This window comes from Pseudochaenichthys georgianus, chromosome 11 (genome assembly GCF_902827115.2).
Source record: "Pseudochaenichthys georgianus chromosome 11, fPseGeo1.2, whole genome shotgun sequence".
Classification (NCBI taxonomy): Eukaryota; Metazoa; Chordata; class Actinopteri; order Perciformes; family Channichthyidae; genus Pseudochaenichthys; species Pseudochaenichthys georgianus.
Window position 1 is genome coordinate 21,006,593 of NC_047513.1, and position 17,136 is coordinate 21,023,728.

The 17,136-nt window shown below is 42.6% G+C and overlaps 2 protein-coding genes across 7 annotated transcripts in view; both read left to right on the forward strand.

The window, feature by feature from the left end:
- Positions 1–170: 170 nt before the first annotated feature.
- nkain1 (sodium/potassium transporting ATPase interacting 1) lies at positions 171–6,581 on the forward strand. Of its 2 annotated transcripts, XM_034094589.2 has the most exons (8): positions 173–462; positions 662–1,029; positions 1,806–1,943; positions 2,049–2,129; positions 2,508–2,705; positions 3,288–3,348; positions 4,544–4,625; positions 6,102–6,581. In XM_034094589.2, the coding sequence occupies exons 2-8, from the start codon at positions 952–954 to the stop codon at positions 6,109–6,111; spliced, it is 648 nt and encodes a 215-aa protein (XP_033950480.1). In that variant the 5' UTR covers positions 173–462; positions 662–951; the 3' UTR covers positions 6,112–6,581. The 2 variants fall into 2 exon arrangements, with proteins under 2 accessions (XP_033950481.1, XP_033950480.1); XM_034094590.2 differs by lacking the exon at positions 3,288–3,348 and having other exon boundaries at positions 171–462.
- A 3,042-nt stretch (positions 6,582–9,623) lies between these two features.
- pum1 (pumilio RNA-binding family member 1) overlaps positions 9,624–17,136 on the forward strand; it is a 31,894-nt gene continuing 24,381 nt past the window's right edge. For all 5 annotated transcript variants that reach the window (XM_034093908.1, XM_034093909.1, XM_034093911.1 and 2 more), the window contains exon 1: positions 9,624–9,775. In XM_034093908.1, coding sequence (XP_033949799.1) covers positions 9,631–9,775 — 145 coding nt within the window. In that variant the 5' untranslated portion in view covers positions 9,624–9,630. The remainder of the gene's footprint in view (positions 9,776–17,136) is intronic.

Here is a 17,136-nt window from a genome sequence, read left to right on the forward strand (position 1 = left end):
AACCGCTGCCCGAGGAGACGAGCGGCGGGCTGCTCTCTTTGCTCGGACGGGAGTGGGAGGCGATCACAGTTATTTTCGGCTGTCTGAACCACCGCCACGAGCCCCCGTTTCTTTTGTGTTCGGTTTTTTTCCGAACGCCTCGCGGGGCTGCTGCTCGGCCACGCGCAGTCACGCACGCGGGTCTGCAGAATCCATGCAGCTCCTCCTCGAGGGGGTCGCGGTGACTGAGAGCCCCCACCCCCTCGCCTCTCTCTCTCACCCCCTCGTCTCTCTCTCTCTCCCCCCCGGCTCCTCCTGCGCCTGCCCCGGCACCGATTGTTGACAAAAGACGCTGCGAGACGGAGCTCGGTGCCCGGCGCCGGTAAACAGATCCGCCCGGTAACTAGTTACAGTTACAGGAGACGGAGGTCGGGACGACGAGATTTAAAGGGGGCACAAGGACTCTTCCTCTCCTAGAAAACCGTGAGTCACAACGGGCTGCTTTGTGTCCGTGTAGCCCAACGCTAGCCGTGTAGTAACACCGCGGGGTCGGTCCCCTCCTCCCCACCGCCCCCCCCGTGTGATCCGATATCATATGATGCTAATTTCTGTCTATACCCCGGAGCAGATTATGACAGCTTTCCGTCTCTCTTTGTGTCTTTGTGTGTCCCCTCTCCGGAAGGTGTGGCCGAGGTGATTCGGTTGTCGGTGGTGGTCGGACCGCAGCAGGCCGGTGTGAAGTGACGCCCCCCCCTCTTCTTCCTCTCTGCTCGTAATTGGTATATTTACTGACAACAAAAAAACTGCCAAGATGGGTCACTCGCTGTGAGAAAAGGGCCACACCGACGCTACAGGAGGAGGCGGCGGCGGCCTTAGGCAGGTCTATTCAGCCGGGAATGTTGTGAGCTGAGACCGCCAGGCAGTCTGGATCTGACCGGCGACCCGTCCTTCCCCCGGAGCCTCCGGGGCTCCATGCCGCGTCCCGAGCCCTCCAAGATGGGGAAGTGCGACGGACGATGCACGCTGCTGGTGATATGTTCACTGCAGTTGGTGAGTGTGTGTATACATATAGTGTGTGTGTGTGTGTTTGTTTGTCAAAGCTGCCTCTCTAATCACTCACTCACCGTGATGATATAATTGGAGCAGCGTGCTACAGACACACGCACAACACACGCACATTGTAATCAATTTCTGTCCAGCCTGTGTGTACAGTCACATTACAAAAGCTTAGAGTTGCAGCTGCTGGTGCCATGCCACGCCACATTACATGCGAGGGTGTGTGTGTCTCTTTGAAGTACGGTGGTGGGGTGCTTTGGTGTCAGCCCCATTCTGGCAAAAAAACATGTGAATGTTGAGATGGGACAAGGAGGCCCTGTTCACCATCTGGCCTCCATTCTGGAGTTAAAGTTAGCTATGTCTTGTGGTTACAAATAGCCTGACTATCCCTCTAAAACATAATAAGTGTGTAATAATGAGAGATGGTATCAGCTATTTCTCTAGAATGATGGAGCACAGCAGTGTGAGGGCTAGCTATCCCGGCTATTGTTTGCTGTGCTGATGAGTTGTGGGGAGGCAGGGGGATTCACTCGGCCCATAGATCCTCATTAGTTTGGGGGCGCTTTTAGGGGGTTGCTCCTCTTTTACAGTCACTGGACTGGCTGGTGCTCCAGGCAGTTACCATGGAAACAACTGCGGCAGACCTGTGCATGTGTGTCCCTGTCACTGTGTGTGTGTGTTTCACCATGTGTTTAATTTGCATATATCCTCGCTTGTGTGTGTAATGTATTTTTTGTAATTTGTGCTTGACCCCTCCCACTGTCCCATAGGTGGCAGCCCTTCAGAGGCAGGTGTTTGATTTTATGGGCTATCAATGGGCCCCCATCCTGGCCAACTTCCTGCACATTATGGCCGTCATCCTGGGCATGTTCGGCACCGTGCAGTTTCGCTTCAGATACCTTATCTTTGTGAGTATTCCCCCCCCCCCCTTCCAAAGATGCACAAAGCTATTGTTTACTTTAAATTGATATTGCATGAGTGTGCAGAAAGTGATCCCTGTATCTGATTGGCAGTATGCAGTATGGCTGGTCCTTTGGGTGGGCTGGAACTCGTTCATTATCTGTTTCTACCTGGAGGTTGGAAACCTGTCACAGGTGAGTTCAGTCGTTCTGATTGTGTAACGCAATATTTGCTTTATTCCATCTGTCTAGAGTTAGATTATTACTTAGTTACAGATTATTTTCGTGGTCAAGAGATACAATTTGGAAGACTTAGAAATATCAGAAAATACTCAACAAATTCCATCCAAGTTTCTCAAAGTCCTAGGTCTTTCAATGTTTGAAAAAGTTGTGTTTTGTTTGTACAAAAAAAATCCAGAGATATTCAGTTTAATATGATATTAAACAGAGTAAAGAAGAAATATAAATACACTGTTAAAATATATCCATATTAGTTAATCACTCAACCATGAGAATAACCCTTATCTGTAGCCATGTTTTTATATATGTGTATGTATGTGTGCACATGTTCAGGACAGGGACTTTCTCATGACGTTCAACACATCCCTTCATCGCTCGTGGTGGATGGAGCATGGTCCTGGTTGCCTGGTGACGCCCGTGCTGGACTCCAACATGGCCCCTGACGACCACCATGTCATCACTGTGTCCGGGTGTCTCCTCGACTACCAATACATAGAGGTGTTGAGTTCAGCCTTTCAGGTCCTATTGGCTGTACGTATCACACACACACACACACACACACACACACACACACACACACACACACACACACACACACACACACACACACACACACACACACACACACACACACACACACACACACACACACACACACACACACACACCCACACACACACACACACACACACACACACACACACACACACACAGGGTTCATACAAAGTCTTGGAAATGCTTGAATTTCAATGCTGTCATACAGAAATGCTGGATTTTTGCATCTTCACAATCACTCATGTAAAGCAAAAATATTACTAGCATCCTGCACCTGATGACTCATGTAAATCAAACCTACTAGACTTTTATTTTTGCAATAGCCTTTATGTATTCATTTGAGATGTGATGACCAAAGTTCCATCAATGGTTTAGGTACCTTGAAATTGGTTGAAAAATGCTTTAAGAAGCTTTACCGATTTTACCCTGTAAAAATACTACATTTTCTACAACAGTATTTTTTGTTTGCTGACCCTTTATTGACACACACTTTAGTCAGCTGTGACTCAGTCTGTACAGCAGCAGTCATTTAATTGCAGCCTCTGTCTTCTCTAACAGCTCTTTGGCTTTGTCTACGCTTGCTACGTGAGCAAAGTCTTCCAGGATGACGAGGACAGCTGTGAGTGCTCTTATCTTCTCCTAAAAGCTTGTTGATCCTCTTCCAGCGCCTTGTTCAGCCGATCAGGTTTACTTGTGTCATTCTCTGGAGGGGGGTTTGTGTTAACGATACACAACTTTGGATGTGAGTGCTGTTAGCTCATTGTCTTCTCCTGCCGGCTCATGCTGAGCTAAATCACAGCACAGAATTCCCTCTCGGGGATCTGACCGCTTTATCTGTGGGAATATTAGAGATATGTGTCGGAAGATTCAAGGAGTCTGTCTGCTAGCATGTGCTTGTCTCTGCCATCTGTGTGTCTGAATGCTTAATCTCCTCCTGGTGCTCACATCAATGTTTCACTTAATGAAGTAAATTAGGTCCTTTAGTTACAATACAACATATGCATTTCCTGTAAAAGGAAGTGTCATGCTATGCCAGCCTGTCATGTCCAAACAGCACGCTTTGTCACAATAATATGCACGTGAAAACACGTGATGGGAAAAGATGATGATAAGAGCAAGCAATGTAACGGCTGATGCTGGATTCTTGAAGTTCACACACGCATAGTATTTAATAGTTCTATATAGAAATGTTGTCATGGTTTTGGTTGTAATCAAAATAAAATAAAAATATTTGATGTTTTTCACATTTTGAACTAAGAAATACATTCAAAATAACACACAGATAGGAAAACAGTTATATTAACCATAACATAAACACATTTTTAGGAAAAGCAGCCCTTTGGATTGTTTTCTTTAAAAAAATGGTGTTCTGCAGTGTTTTGCTTCATAAACTCAGAACATTCTTTCTTCAACATTTTGAAGAAGCAATTACAACTATACAAAAACATCACAGGATTAATATTATTATTAAAATGTCACATCACGCATCACAAACCAGACCACTCACTCATTGTCTAAATCTCCACTGATGCAGAACATCTGGGACAATTTTCTCTTTGAGCTGCCACCACATATATTTGTTCCCTCCACATTGATCGGGAAAGATTAGAACAATGTATCAGTGACATAGAAACAGTGAGATGGTATCTGTCCAGATTCTGATGTCAGAGTGTATTACAGTGATATAAAGGTGTTGTTCATCAATATGTTTTCCGGTCAAAATAGAATCTGATCTGTGAAACCAACACCTGGTCAAAAAACAAATACATATTTAAGGGAAAGTGTAATGATGTAATTTCTTTCTCTTTTTTTAGTTGATTTCATCGGTGGCTTTGACTCGTACGGCTACCAGCCTCCTCAGAAGTCTTCCCATCTGCAACTGCAGCCTCTTTACACGTGAGTTACAGATATAACATGCTCTATTTTAATATACTTTGTTGTAATATACCTTGTTTTCCTTCTTTTTGATCTTATTGGTACAGATCTGTGTTACTCTAATGTTTAGTGTTTGAGTCCCTCACTAAGATTTAAAAACCACTGTAGCTTAAACCAAGATATGTACAGACTTTTAGTCCCTAGATCAGGTTTGTATTTCAATTAAGTTTAAAATACTGTATTTTTTCCTCAAGGGGCAATTCCAGACAATAAACAGAATACACCAAAAAAATAGAAAACAGGGATTTGGAGAAAGAGTATCTAATGGCACATTTCCACTGCATCGGGGTAGCCCCGTTTAAAGCATCCTCGCTGCCTCGGGCTGCCTCGGGCTGCCTCGCTGGCCGTGGCGCATTTCCAGTTTAGGACCTGGGGTAGCAGCGCAGTGTAGGCGGGGCGATCGGCCTTTTTTCACATTTCGAGTTGTTCCGTCGAGCTCCCGCTGGATTTTATCATCCCCAATGAGATGTAGGGACGTCGTCACCTCCTCGGTCGACCACGGTGTGCTTTTCTTTGACGTTGCCATTTTTGTAGCTCCTCCGTTTACAAAAATGCTGTGTTTAAAAATGCTGCAAGCTTGCTTCTAGATATATATGCGACGCTAGGGATGATCTCGCGCGCGATCTTGTGACGATTCACTCTGACCAATCAGCAGTCGAGAGTGTTGACGTCACTAGTTCAGCCCTGGCCCTGGCCTGATAGAACCACGATTTTATGGGGCCGGAAAAAGAGGGAAAAAGTACCCGCTAGCTGGTGCTATGCTATATGGACAGGCCACCAAAAACTGGCCTGGCCGCTTGAGGACGCTTAAACGGGGCTACCCGCTGCAGTGGAAATGCGCCATAACACAGGTCAAAGGGTTAAAGGTCAAAAGGATATTTACCAGTCTATATAAAAGGGAATTCCATTTCTATTATACAATTCTATCGGCTTTTGTACCAAACCAAACATCCTCCTTTTTGTCTTGCGTATAGACGATTTCAAATGAATTCCTGTTGTCTGCAGCTTACAGTAGTTATTAAGGACACGTGTTGGGTCTTTGTTGATATTATATTATTTCTCTTGCCTTGCTCAGTATTAAGCTTCACTAAGGATATTTGTATTTTGCCAATCCATTTAGAACTGATGCTAACCACACCTTGCAGTCAGGTCTTGTCTTCAAGACAAACAGATGTTAACGAACCAATTAATACGTAGCTAAAACACTTAACTGCAATATTCTGGGAAAATAAATGTTCCAGCCTAAGCCAAGAACACTGCAAAAAACTCCCTCCAGATCCACAGACGCCTTGTGTTTTTCTCGTGACGAGTAAATCAAACTTTATTGTGTAAAATCAGTGGAATACCCCTTTCCTGCACATATATCAAAGTACAGTGTACGTTACATTGATTTGTAACACTGTGTCTCTCACTGATCTCATCCTCTCTGCATCCCAGGGCTGGTTAACCGTTGGTAGCGCCCCCTTCAGGCCTTACCCTGACGGTGTCACTGTGGATGGAAAGCGGCGGTGCCTCAATACACTCACTCTGTGTGTCACAGTTTACCGGAAGAATGGACTTACCCCACTCGGAGGGAGAGACATCTGTGCGTGAATGCATGTGTGCTTGTGTCAGAGAAAGAGAAGAACAGCCCTGAATAGAATGTACAGAACTCAGGGAAGAACCAGCATGCCAGGTGGTGTGATAAGATGAAGGAGGAAGAAGAGGAGGAGGAGGAGGAGTTACAGATAACAAGAGCTGGGGAAACCTCTGTCAATTCACTGAGGACACACTTCACTAAACTGCCAGCTCTCAATACTCTCACCACTGTGTGTATGTTTGTGTGTGATTGTGTAACACCACAGGACTAGCTGGTACTTTGTGGTTGCACCCTGGACTCTTACCACTCGGTGTCCCTGTGACTTTTTTTTTTGGGTCCTTATTGTGTGTGGTGTGTGTGTGTGTGGGTGTGTGGTGTGTGTGTGTGTGTGTGTGTGTGTGTGTGTGTGTGTGTGTGAAGGGGGGGTTGGGCGGGTATGTGGGTGGGGTCACATAATAAAAAGAGGCACGGCTCGTACCTGTTGTCGTATTAGAACGTGGTGATGTCGAACTAGAGCAGTCTTACGATTCCCATTCCCAAAGCCATCTTTACCTCCTGTGTTGTTAAAACCACTGATAACACTCAAGATTTTAACATTACTCACCTGGTCTGCTGCGGAAGTGAAACAGAGCAGGTGGAGCCGAGAGGATAGACTGCTTAAAGGATCAGGCTGGTGATATTTCATACATTTTATTATTGACCAAAACCAACAGATCTGTTCATCACTCTCTCAAAACTTTTAAAACGTTCTCAGCTTGTGGCTCTTGGGACCAAGCTCTTGTTCTTGGAGGAAGTGTTGAAGCGTTGTTGATTTATTTATTTATCAGTTAATTTGGTTGCCTTTTAGCTATTTATTAGTGTACTAGTTATATCGTTTTTGTACGCACAAACTTTCTCCGTCTTCCTTTTTTAAGGAAGTAATTTATTCGCCAAAAAAGAGAAACCGCACAATAAACAAAGTCATAGACACTATTATTTGTTTGTTTGTTGGATATAGCCATAATATTGTTATCAAGTTATTATTATTATTATTATCGTGGATCCCGATTTAAGCGCGCATTTGTTGTATTATTTACAGCTGCGAGTGTGCTGCACTGCTGAGTATTTACAGCAGCAGGACTCAGTTTGTGGGATCATTTCAAAAATAAACTACAGTGCCTAGATTCATCAGAATGAAGGAACATATCACCGAGTGCAACAGTGTGGCTCATTGATGTAATGTTAAATATTCTTTTTTTAAAGTTATGTTACAACAATGGATCACAGAGGAATGAGATATATCAGGCTCTGACTTCTAGTCAATGGGATAATTTCATGGTTGGTTTTGGTGTTTTAATGCGATTGGTTGACAATGAGATAAACACAGAATATCACCAGACTTATCCTTTAAAGTTCAGAAAAAAATCCAGTCAAATGTCCTTTGCCAGAATATTTAGTTTTCAGGAAAATAAACTCAGCCTACTGTACATGTAATGCTGAAGCTAAGGGATGCAGATGGCTTTGGGATCAGGCATTAGTGTGTATTTGGGGGGAGCAGTGGGGATACTGTGCATGTAAATAACCAGCCAATGATTGTTTTGTTGGTTACATTTAGAAAGGGGGGGTTGCATTAGGGGGCGGGTAGGTCTTGGGGAAGATTGGTACACATAAAAGTGTTGTCTTCATACCTGTTTCTCTTGTTCCCCCTTTTTTGATAACGTCATGCTTCCCTCTTTGAACCCAACTGCAGCAAATTCTCTCAATCTTTTTCAAAAACTACATTCACCTCTGCATCTCATTCACTGATTTCCACAGAAGAAAGGCCATAAAGTCCAAGACCAGAGAGAAACATAACGTCATGGTCAAGTGTTATTGTAATTGTAATTGAACGCACAAAGGAGAACATGGGGACAGGTATGAGGTGAAGACCTTATTTGGTGTAGGGAGAAGTTTGAAATAATAAAAATACACTTTCTACGTTAAATATGACTTGTCATCTGTAGACACACATTCAAATGAGTGCTTTTATTCCTAATTTTGATTACATTATTTTAATATTTGGATTAAGGTGCACAGAATGGCATTTTTGCCGGATTAGTTTGGAAGATTATTTATAAAAAAACTGCTATAAACTGAAATTGTATAATGAGGATTTTCATATGTTGTAATATATTGATGCGTTTTTTTCGACTTAAAAAAAACTTCCATCTTAATTTGCCCACATAGGCCCTAAGGGAAATTGGTTTTGCAGCACAGTGTAACATAAACCTATAAGACCTACATTAGAAAATAGCACTTTGATATCATAAAGGGATTTAGTTTATTCTTGCAGTGATAAAAAGTGAGCTCACCGTAGCTCTTTCATTTAAGTTCTTCTTAAATGGTAATAATGAAATGCTAGAAATTTAGATTTTGTGTTCCTAATCATTTCAAAGAAAGATCATTATTGTATTGTTGTCTTCTTGGTTTTATGATTATACAAGGCCCTGTAGCTATAAAAAGTGCAATCCTTTACAGTAAGTACTTTACTACAGATGACTGTGGTAATTCAAGTTTAATTTGTTTAAACAATTTTTTATTTAATAAACAAAACAAATCAACCACAACATAAAACTAAAACAATGAGCCTGTGTATTTTGTTGTTGTGAGTTGTGAGGTGCAAGACAACATATTTATCCTGGATCCACTTCTATGTAAGTAGGCTCAAATGTACTTTATAACTTTAACTTTATCGTCAAACTACACTTCAGGTTATTCAATCCAGTATGACTGGACCACGTAAGTATTTTTTCATCAGCCTACCCTTAATATTTCCATATGATTACCATAGATTCTTTTTTACTGGGCTGCTATCATCTTTTTGCATTACGTCACCCACTTACTGGTTTAGGGCAGTCTTATTTACCCCAGTCTGCAGACTCGGGGTTGTTAGTGGCACCTTACCAAAGACCCCAAATAGGGTATTTTGTTGTTATTTAGGCCACACACCATCCTCTCACATTCCGCAGGTGCAGCAGAGCATCCTGCAGCCTCTCACTGCTGACCGTGTGGCGCAGCACGTTGCCATGGCTGCCAAGCTCCCCGTTACCGTAGAGACCCCGGTACACTGTGTAGGCGTACAGTCCAACCCCCGATAATAAAATCACATAATATCCACATGTAAAAGTGGATATTAGCATTTCTATTTACCGTAAGAACCACTAAAACACTGGTAATATATAATAACATGTTTTTGTTATTTTTGTAGTTCATTTTAGTGACCAATCACACAGACGACTGTGTGGCAAATGTTCTTTTTTTGTGTATTGATACAAATATCAATGGAGTAAAACCAAAATGCAAAATAAACACAGAACATAACAAAGGACCGGTCCCGGTATGGCCCTCCCTCCCCTCCCGGTTGGCGCAATGAACCGCACGCTCTCTCTCATCCCTTCCCGTCATGCAGCGCTCTCGCCTGCTCCTCCGTTGAGCCGCCATGTTGTCGGAGTGAAAGCCTGGGGTGAAGAGAGACACTGGGGCCGAAATCCGCGTCCATCCTCCCTCTCCGCCGGTGAGTACCCCCTGTTACCCGGTCGCGATACATAGGGGGATTACTTGTCCACGCATCGGTGCCGGTATTGTTGCAATGGTGGTTCAGGGAGGGGGTAAAAAGTGGTATTTGGTGCGGGAATAGCGGCTGCCTATCTTTCTGCTGCCTGCCTCCTTCCTCCCGTTGTGTCGGTCTTCCGCTCCAGACAGCAGCTCTCGGGCCTTTGTTAGCATCCGCGTCACGGGAGACCTGTGGGGCTGCAGGCTCCGCAGACAGGTAGACATCCCCGGGTGTCTATTAAAAACAACACGGGGATATTAGGGCACCAATGCCGACGTTGAAAACATTGTATAGAGCCCGTGTTTGGTCACCGGTTCGAGCTTGTTTCGGGAGGCCGTGTTATTGTTGGTAGACATGGGCATTGAACCCTTCATAACAGGTCCTGAGACTGGGTAAGGGGGCGCAGATGCATGAAAAGGAAACCCCGGTAACCGTGAAGAAACCTTTATTAAGTATGCTTTTACATTTCATGTGTCATGTCTGTCAGGAGGGAAATGTTTAGTCTGAGACACCTCACGTTATCTGCTGCTAGCTGCAGGTTGCCTGCTCGTATTGTCACACCCCTTGTCTGTGCCCGGTATGCGGTGGATTGATCCCCGGTATTGAATAATGATTAACCCAGTTAGACTGTGGAACACCGTGCATGCTTCGGTGTGGTAAGTTAGAACTTGTAGCTTTACAAGCCGTGTGCGTTTCGCATTGAGGAAAGGCAGTGTTGTGGATTTCCGGGTGTTCTGATCTCAAGCTGTAGCTGACAGAGGTGGAAGAAGTACTCATATGTTGTACTAAAGTAGAAATACCACAGTCTAGGAATACTGTTATAAATAAAAGGCCTGTATTACAAATACAAATAGTACAAAAGTATTGACATCAAAATACTTTATTAATTTGAACTACTTTGTATACTGCAGGTTAGGTTGGGTTGTGGATTTACTCCAGGTGTAACTCAAGTCTAATTTAAGTGTTGATTATATTTCACATCATTTAACAAAATCTGCAAAGTAACAAAGGTACTAAATAAATATAGTGGAGTAAAAGTATACGATTTTCCTCTGGATTGTAGTGGGGTAGTTACAAATTGGCAAAACATTGTAAAGTACAAGTCCACCCAAATTGTATTAAGTACAGTACTTGAGTACATCTACTTAGTTACTTTACACCACTTGCAGCAGAGGAATACAGAGCTAACATTTCCTTGTTTCTCAATGAAAAGTGGAGCTGCAAAAAAAAAAAGCATGAGTACCTATGTGAATGACCACTTGGCAGGCTGGTTTGTTTTATGCTTTGAGACTGGTCAGCTCCAGAGGCCTCTACTACGAAGCCGAATTTTCGCTTAGCGAGCTAACTAAAGGGAAAACTCTGGGTTTCCGGTCCTACGACGCTGGTTCACTTCTTATCGGGCTAGATCTCCATGGTAACAAATACTGAACGGCTAACCTGCTCCGGGGCAGGTTTGGTTCCAGGATAAGAGATCAACTCATTGAAAGCACCGCCTACTGACCAATCAGAGCTCAGTGTGCGGAGTTTATAGCTATCAAGTCATATTACAGGATAAAGGAAATACAAAAAAACTGCCGTTGCAGGAAAGACGGCCGGCAAAATTCAACTGACTGTGTGAACGTGAAATAAATAGAATATCACCTCCCATCTTCAGAGCAATCTGACTAATATAACATTAGCGTTAAGAACGCTTACTTAACTATCTGTCACAACACAAGTAACCGGATCAAAGTAACATTACGTACAGTCCGCGGCACTGTGAGTACATCATAATGTTAGGGCTGTCAGTCGATTAAAATATTTAATCGCGATTAATCGCATGATTGTCCATAGTTAATCGCAAATGAATCGCACATTTGTTATCTGTTCTAAATGTACCTTAGAGGGATATTTTTCAAGTTTTTAATACTCTTAATATTTGACATATGAGTGGACAAATATGCTTTATGCAAATGTTTATTATCATTTGAATAATGACAAATATTCTCATGAATATTAAACACAACAACCTCTGAACATTACAAATATTCGCCTCAATTCAACCTGGAAGTGTGTGTGTGTGTGTGTGTGTGTGTGTGTGTGTGTGTGTGTGTGTGTGTGTGTGTGTGTGTGGTGTGTGTGTGTGGTGTGTGTGTGTGTGTGTGTGTGTGTGTGTGTGTGTGTGTGTGTGTGTGTGTGTGTGTGTGTGTGTGTGTGTGTGTGTGTGTGTGTGTGTGTGTGTGTGTGTGTGTGTGTGTGTGTGTGTGTGTGTGTGTGTGTGTGTGTGTGTGTGTGTGTGTGTGTGTGTGTGTGTGTGTGTGTGTGTGTGTGTGTGTGTGTGTGTGTTGGAGTTATGTGCAACTCAAGGCATATGCTCGAACGGGAGCTGCCTGGACGCTGCAATCATGTTGCGTGCACTATCCGTGCTGACTGTTCGTACAATGTCCCACTGTCTGGCTACCTGCATAAAGTCAAGTGCTCGGCACAGTTGTGGGCGAAATGTCGCTCCTCTGTTTTCATTTAAACAGCTCCTTATATCCGTTAGCGCAGCTAGCTAGCACCAGATGCTAACAACAACAATACACGTAAGGTCTCTCTCTCGCTCGCTCGTGCCACACATACACACACCCTCCCGGTCCTCCCGATGGCCAGTCAGGGCCTGCCGGTGAGCGTGGAAGTGTGGTCTGCCGCAAGCTGCCAGCATCAGCTTGTAGATGGTATTTTAAACTCGATGCGCTCTGAAACTACGGGGTGGCCGAGGACAAAAAATACACATGCGTTAATCGCGTTAAAAGAATTAGTGGCGTTAATAATTTTTTTGACAGCCCTACATAATGTATCATATATTTCCTTATCTGAGTCAGCTTCTTGAGCCGTATCTGGTCGTGCAACACTTACGCAGCGTCCACACGGCGGCGTGCGTTGAAGCTTGCCTGTAAGCTTGTCTGAAACTCGACCAACAACCAATCACATGAATCTCCCGCCCTGGACACACAAGTACGCAGTTTGATTGGCAAGAGCTTGTACTGGCACATTATTTGATTGGCTGACGCTTCCGTCGAAGCTTCAAAAGTTGAACATTGCTCAACTTTTGAAGCGAGCAAAGGGAAGCAATGCAGTTCGGCAAAGCGTGACGTCACCCCATTCAAAGTGAATGGGCAGAAGCGTTGAAGCTTCAACGCACGCCGCCGTGTGGACGGGCCGCTACAGTGTCACATACTGTATGCAGAAGTATTATTTTAAGCAACACATTAAGTTGACGAAACACTCGAGACAATGTAATTAAAGTCAGATCCACTCGTGTCTTAGACGGGGCAGTGATATCATAAACCTGTTAATGTATGCATTCAAACACTTTTTCTGTTACCAGCTGTATTCACCTTGCAGGTGCAGCTATGTGGCTTTTATCCTGGATAAAGTGTTTAAGTCATGGATGTTTAAAGTTTAATGTCTTCATATTTGTCTAATATTATAGTTTACTTTTCATTCAGGAAGTATGATGCGCTGAGCTGTCAGTACGCTTGTCCATGTTTGTGATTGGTCGAAAGCTCCAAATACCACCCCTTTCATGTGAACGCGCACCTAACTAGATAGGGCTAAGCTGGCTTGAGTTAACGAGTTGATAACCAGCGTCGTAGGACCGTTTAGCGAGAGCACGTTTGTTTTGGATTAGGTAAGCCAGGTAACTCAAACATATCCAGGTTATGTTGAACCGGCTTCGTCGTACAGGCCTCTGGTGTTGTCTTTCTGGAGGTGGTGTATGTTGCACAGTGGTTTCAGCAGACTCCAGAGAAAGCTGCATGCTTCGATTATTCACTGTCAGGCTCGGTGTGAGAAGAAGTGCTTGTAATTTGCTCATGGCCTGTAGGGACACTTCTAATTTTAACAGAGATTAGAGTTTGTTGGATAAGGAGTGGTTGTAAAATAATCACCTCATTGTGAGGTCCCTGCGTCCACATAACATATTTCTTTGGTTTGTCATTGCTCTGTTAACAACGATCTGTCTAACAGCCTTTACCCAGGTTAAATGACAGGGCCCCTCTGACCTTCTCCTCAAGTTTGTCTCAATTTCTTGGCAAATAAAGTCAGTAATCTCTCTTGTGCGAAACCTACTGAAGAGTTCTCATTTACACAATACACTTAGCTGCCAGTTGTTCAGGTAAATGTATCCCAACTAATGTTAAATATATTACAAGTAATTCTTAAGAGGGGTGTTGAGTTCAACTTTATAATTTTTAAGGATGTTTGTGGTGCTTATGCATTCGGTTTTGTTCTTGGTGAAAGGGATACTGAGTATATGCACCTGTGGTAGTCTTAAATATCTGCTGTAACATTGTGAACTTCTACTATAAACATTAATCTGCAGCCCTGTCTCACCTAAAGCCATGCAGCTTTGGTTTACATAATGACCAACTTGCTGTGGATAGAAGACCTTGAACCAGAGAAGGGTCACAAAATGTAAGCTTTCATACAAGACATGCAGCTGAATGGGCTTTACATTTAAAAACAGGTCACGCCTTGTTAAAATGAATACAAGTAAAGTTTGCATGTAGCAGAGAAAGAAAGATGAACCAATACAACATATTTTAAAAGCAGAAAAGAATATTATATTTTCAGTTTTGCTGGAACTTGACTTTCAATGAAATTCTTGTGTAAAAATATGTTGTCATGTTGTTTTGGGTCCCGCCACATACAGCAATTTAGTAAAGTTTACACTAGTATGTCGTGCTGACTGCAGATGGGCATGTTGGCCGTTAATAAACCTACCTCCTGGGCCGGCTTGTAAAGTGAGTCCTGGGTTTATATCTGTATCTGTTGATCCCAGCACTCTTGTTGTAATTATCAGCAATTAAGTAGCTTTAATGGTAAATTGCCTCTTTGTCTGAAGAATGTAAGACTTACTGTATGATTCACTTTAGTGCTGTCTCTTACGTGGCTGCAACCTATAAACCTAATGAAGCAATTCAACTAAACTAATTTGATTATTTACATTACATTATTTTTCATTAACGCTGTGCTTCAGAGTTATATGCAGGTCTACATTCAAAATGGACATTACATCAGTTGCGTAAGCTAACTGCATTTTCAACCAAATAAGAACTGTTATTATAGCGTGAACTGCTGTAATGTTTTGTCTAGGGCATGGGTGTCAAACTCAAATACACAGTGGGCCAAAATAAAAAAATCGATACTAGTCAAGGGCCGGACTCGTTCAATGTTTATTGCAAAACTTATTGAAATGAACTTATTGCACATATTAAACCTGGAACTAACACAGCTTAAATTATTGCCTATAAAAACAACATTAAATAATCAGTTGCATTCATTTGTTAAGTCTCTATCTGCAGCTTTTCCGGAGTCATTTCTTATGATTACATTTTTCCACAGGCCAACAACAGCTTCAAAAAAACTATTTCCCCCAAAGAAAAAAAGTGCAGAAGGAAACATCAATTGACACTCAGTGTGCTGCTCTGTAGGGGTGTAACGGTTCACAAACATTTCGGTTCGGTACGTACCTCGGTTTTTAGGTCACGGTTCGGTTCGGTTCGGTACGTTTTCGGTACAGCAGAAAAAATTATCACAAAACATAACATATTTTTTTAAAATTATTATTAAACTGTGAATAATGTATTCACTCAAATAAATACAAAATATAATAAAATAAACATTAAGGTGCAGCATTTCGATGAACTGAAATAATCTGTATTTGAACTTTACTGTACTAGTACTCACAAAACATAAACTATTAGTTTTGGGTTTTTAATTATTATTAAACTATGAATATTCACTCAAATAAATATAATAACATAAACATTAAGGTGCAGCTTTTCGATTAACTGAAATAATCTGTATTTGAACTGTACTGTACTAGCACCTAAGCAGCCAGTTAGACATAATGACTTGCTTGTCATTGTATTTTCATGTTGTTTGAAAGAAAGATGTACTTGTCCACATTGCTTGCCGAAAGGGCAGATCTGCTGGCACTAGCAATGTCTCCTGCTGTGGAGAACACCCTCTCGCTAGGGACAGAGGTAGCAGATACAGCCAGGTAGCGCTTTGCTAACATGGCAACCTAAGGATATTTTCCGTTTGTAATAGCTTTGGCTCGGTCTGAAGTTTTTGCGAGTGGTGGAGGCTTACATGCTAGTGGGAGTTGGGTTTGCACTTCAGTCTTTTGGTACCGGTGATATTCACGTTCGGGTGATGCCTTTTCAAATGAGTGTGCAAGTTTGATGTATTGCCAGCCACGTAACCAATGTTAGTTGAACAATGCCGACAAACAGCTTTGGTTCGGTCCACCTGTCTTTGTCCGTCATCCTTGTACGTAACTGCGAAACCAAAATGTTCCCAAACCGGACACTTCAATGATGCTGGAGGATTTTCGAGCTCAACTTTATCTACGTTCGCCATTTCGACAGTTCCTCAAATTACTGACAACATTTGAACGCATCCCTCTGACCAGCTCGTCCAATGAAATGACTTGCTCGCTCTATGACGCGTTGATCACAATGGGAGCAAATTACTCTGAATGCTGCGACGCAGCACCTGAGAATGCTTCCAAGAAGTTGTTCACGTTCTCATTTTTTTACGTTTAACGTTATATGCGTTCGGTACACTTCGGTACACACGTGAACCGAAGTGCCCGTACCGAATAATTTCGGTACGGGTACGTGTACCGTTACACCCCTACTGCTCTGTGATGCTAGTTCAAGCAGATACTTGGCATCTCATCTTGGGTGCAAGTTCATCAATGTTTGGGGTCAGGCTCTAAGCTGAGGAAACCCTCAGGATTGAGTGAAGGTGTGCGTGCAATATACCTGCGGGCCAGATCTAATAGTAATTAAAAAAAATAATGTGGTCTAGGGTAAAAAAATATCTGTATTCTTCAAAAGCACTTTTGGGGTCCAACAATTTATATTACTCAATATGGTGCACTGTCCTGTCCTGTTTTGTGCAAAAATCCTTTGCAAAATAAGTTTTTTTTGTTTACATTGTGCGTCCGGTGATGCTGAAATTAGGTATTGTGCAGCCCTTATCTATTTACATGAGATGACACTGCTTACTTTTTTCATTCATGAAGGACTGATGTTGGGACTGTAACAACAACACTGACTCTGCACTTTGATCATAATCCACTTTTGGATTACATGACCCATTTGTTATGCTACATGTTTTTGTCTTCTGTCAGTAGGGTTGTAAAACATGGATCACATATTGTTTGTTGCAAGTACAGTATAAAATGGCACGAGACCAAGTTATTGTGACATCGTTACTAAGATAAGTCTGACTTGCTTGCCTGCTTCTGACTGGATTTATGTTACAACAGATTTGTTTGCTTAAAA

What these genes read in the sequence shown, in the direction of transcription:
- nkain1 (XM_034094589.2), top strand. Translation starts at nt 952, where the DNA reads ATGCCGCGTCCCGAGCCCTCCAAGATGGGGAAGTGCGACGGACGATGC. An exon ending in GCTTCAGATACCTTATCTTT is followed by an intron (nt 1,944 to 2,048) that starts GTGAGTATTCCC and finishes TCTGATTGGCAG; the next exon opens with TATGCAGTATGGCTGGTCCT. An exon ending in CCTTTCAGGTCCTATTGGCT is followed by an intron (nt 2,706 to 3,287) that starts GTACGTATCACA and finishes CTTCTCTAACAG; the next exon opens with CTCTTTGGCTTTGTCTACGC.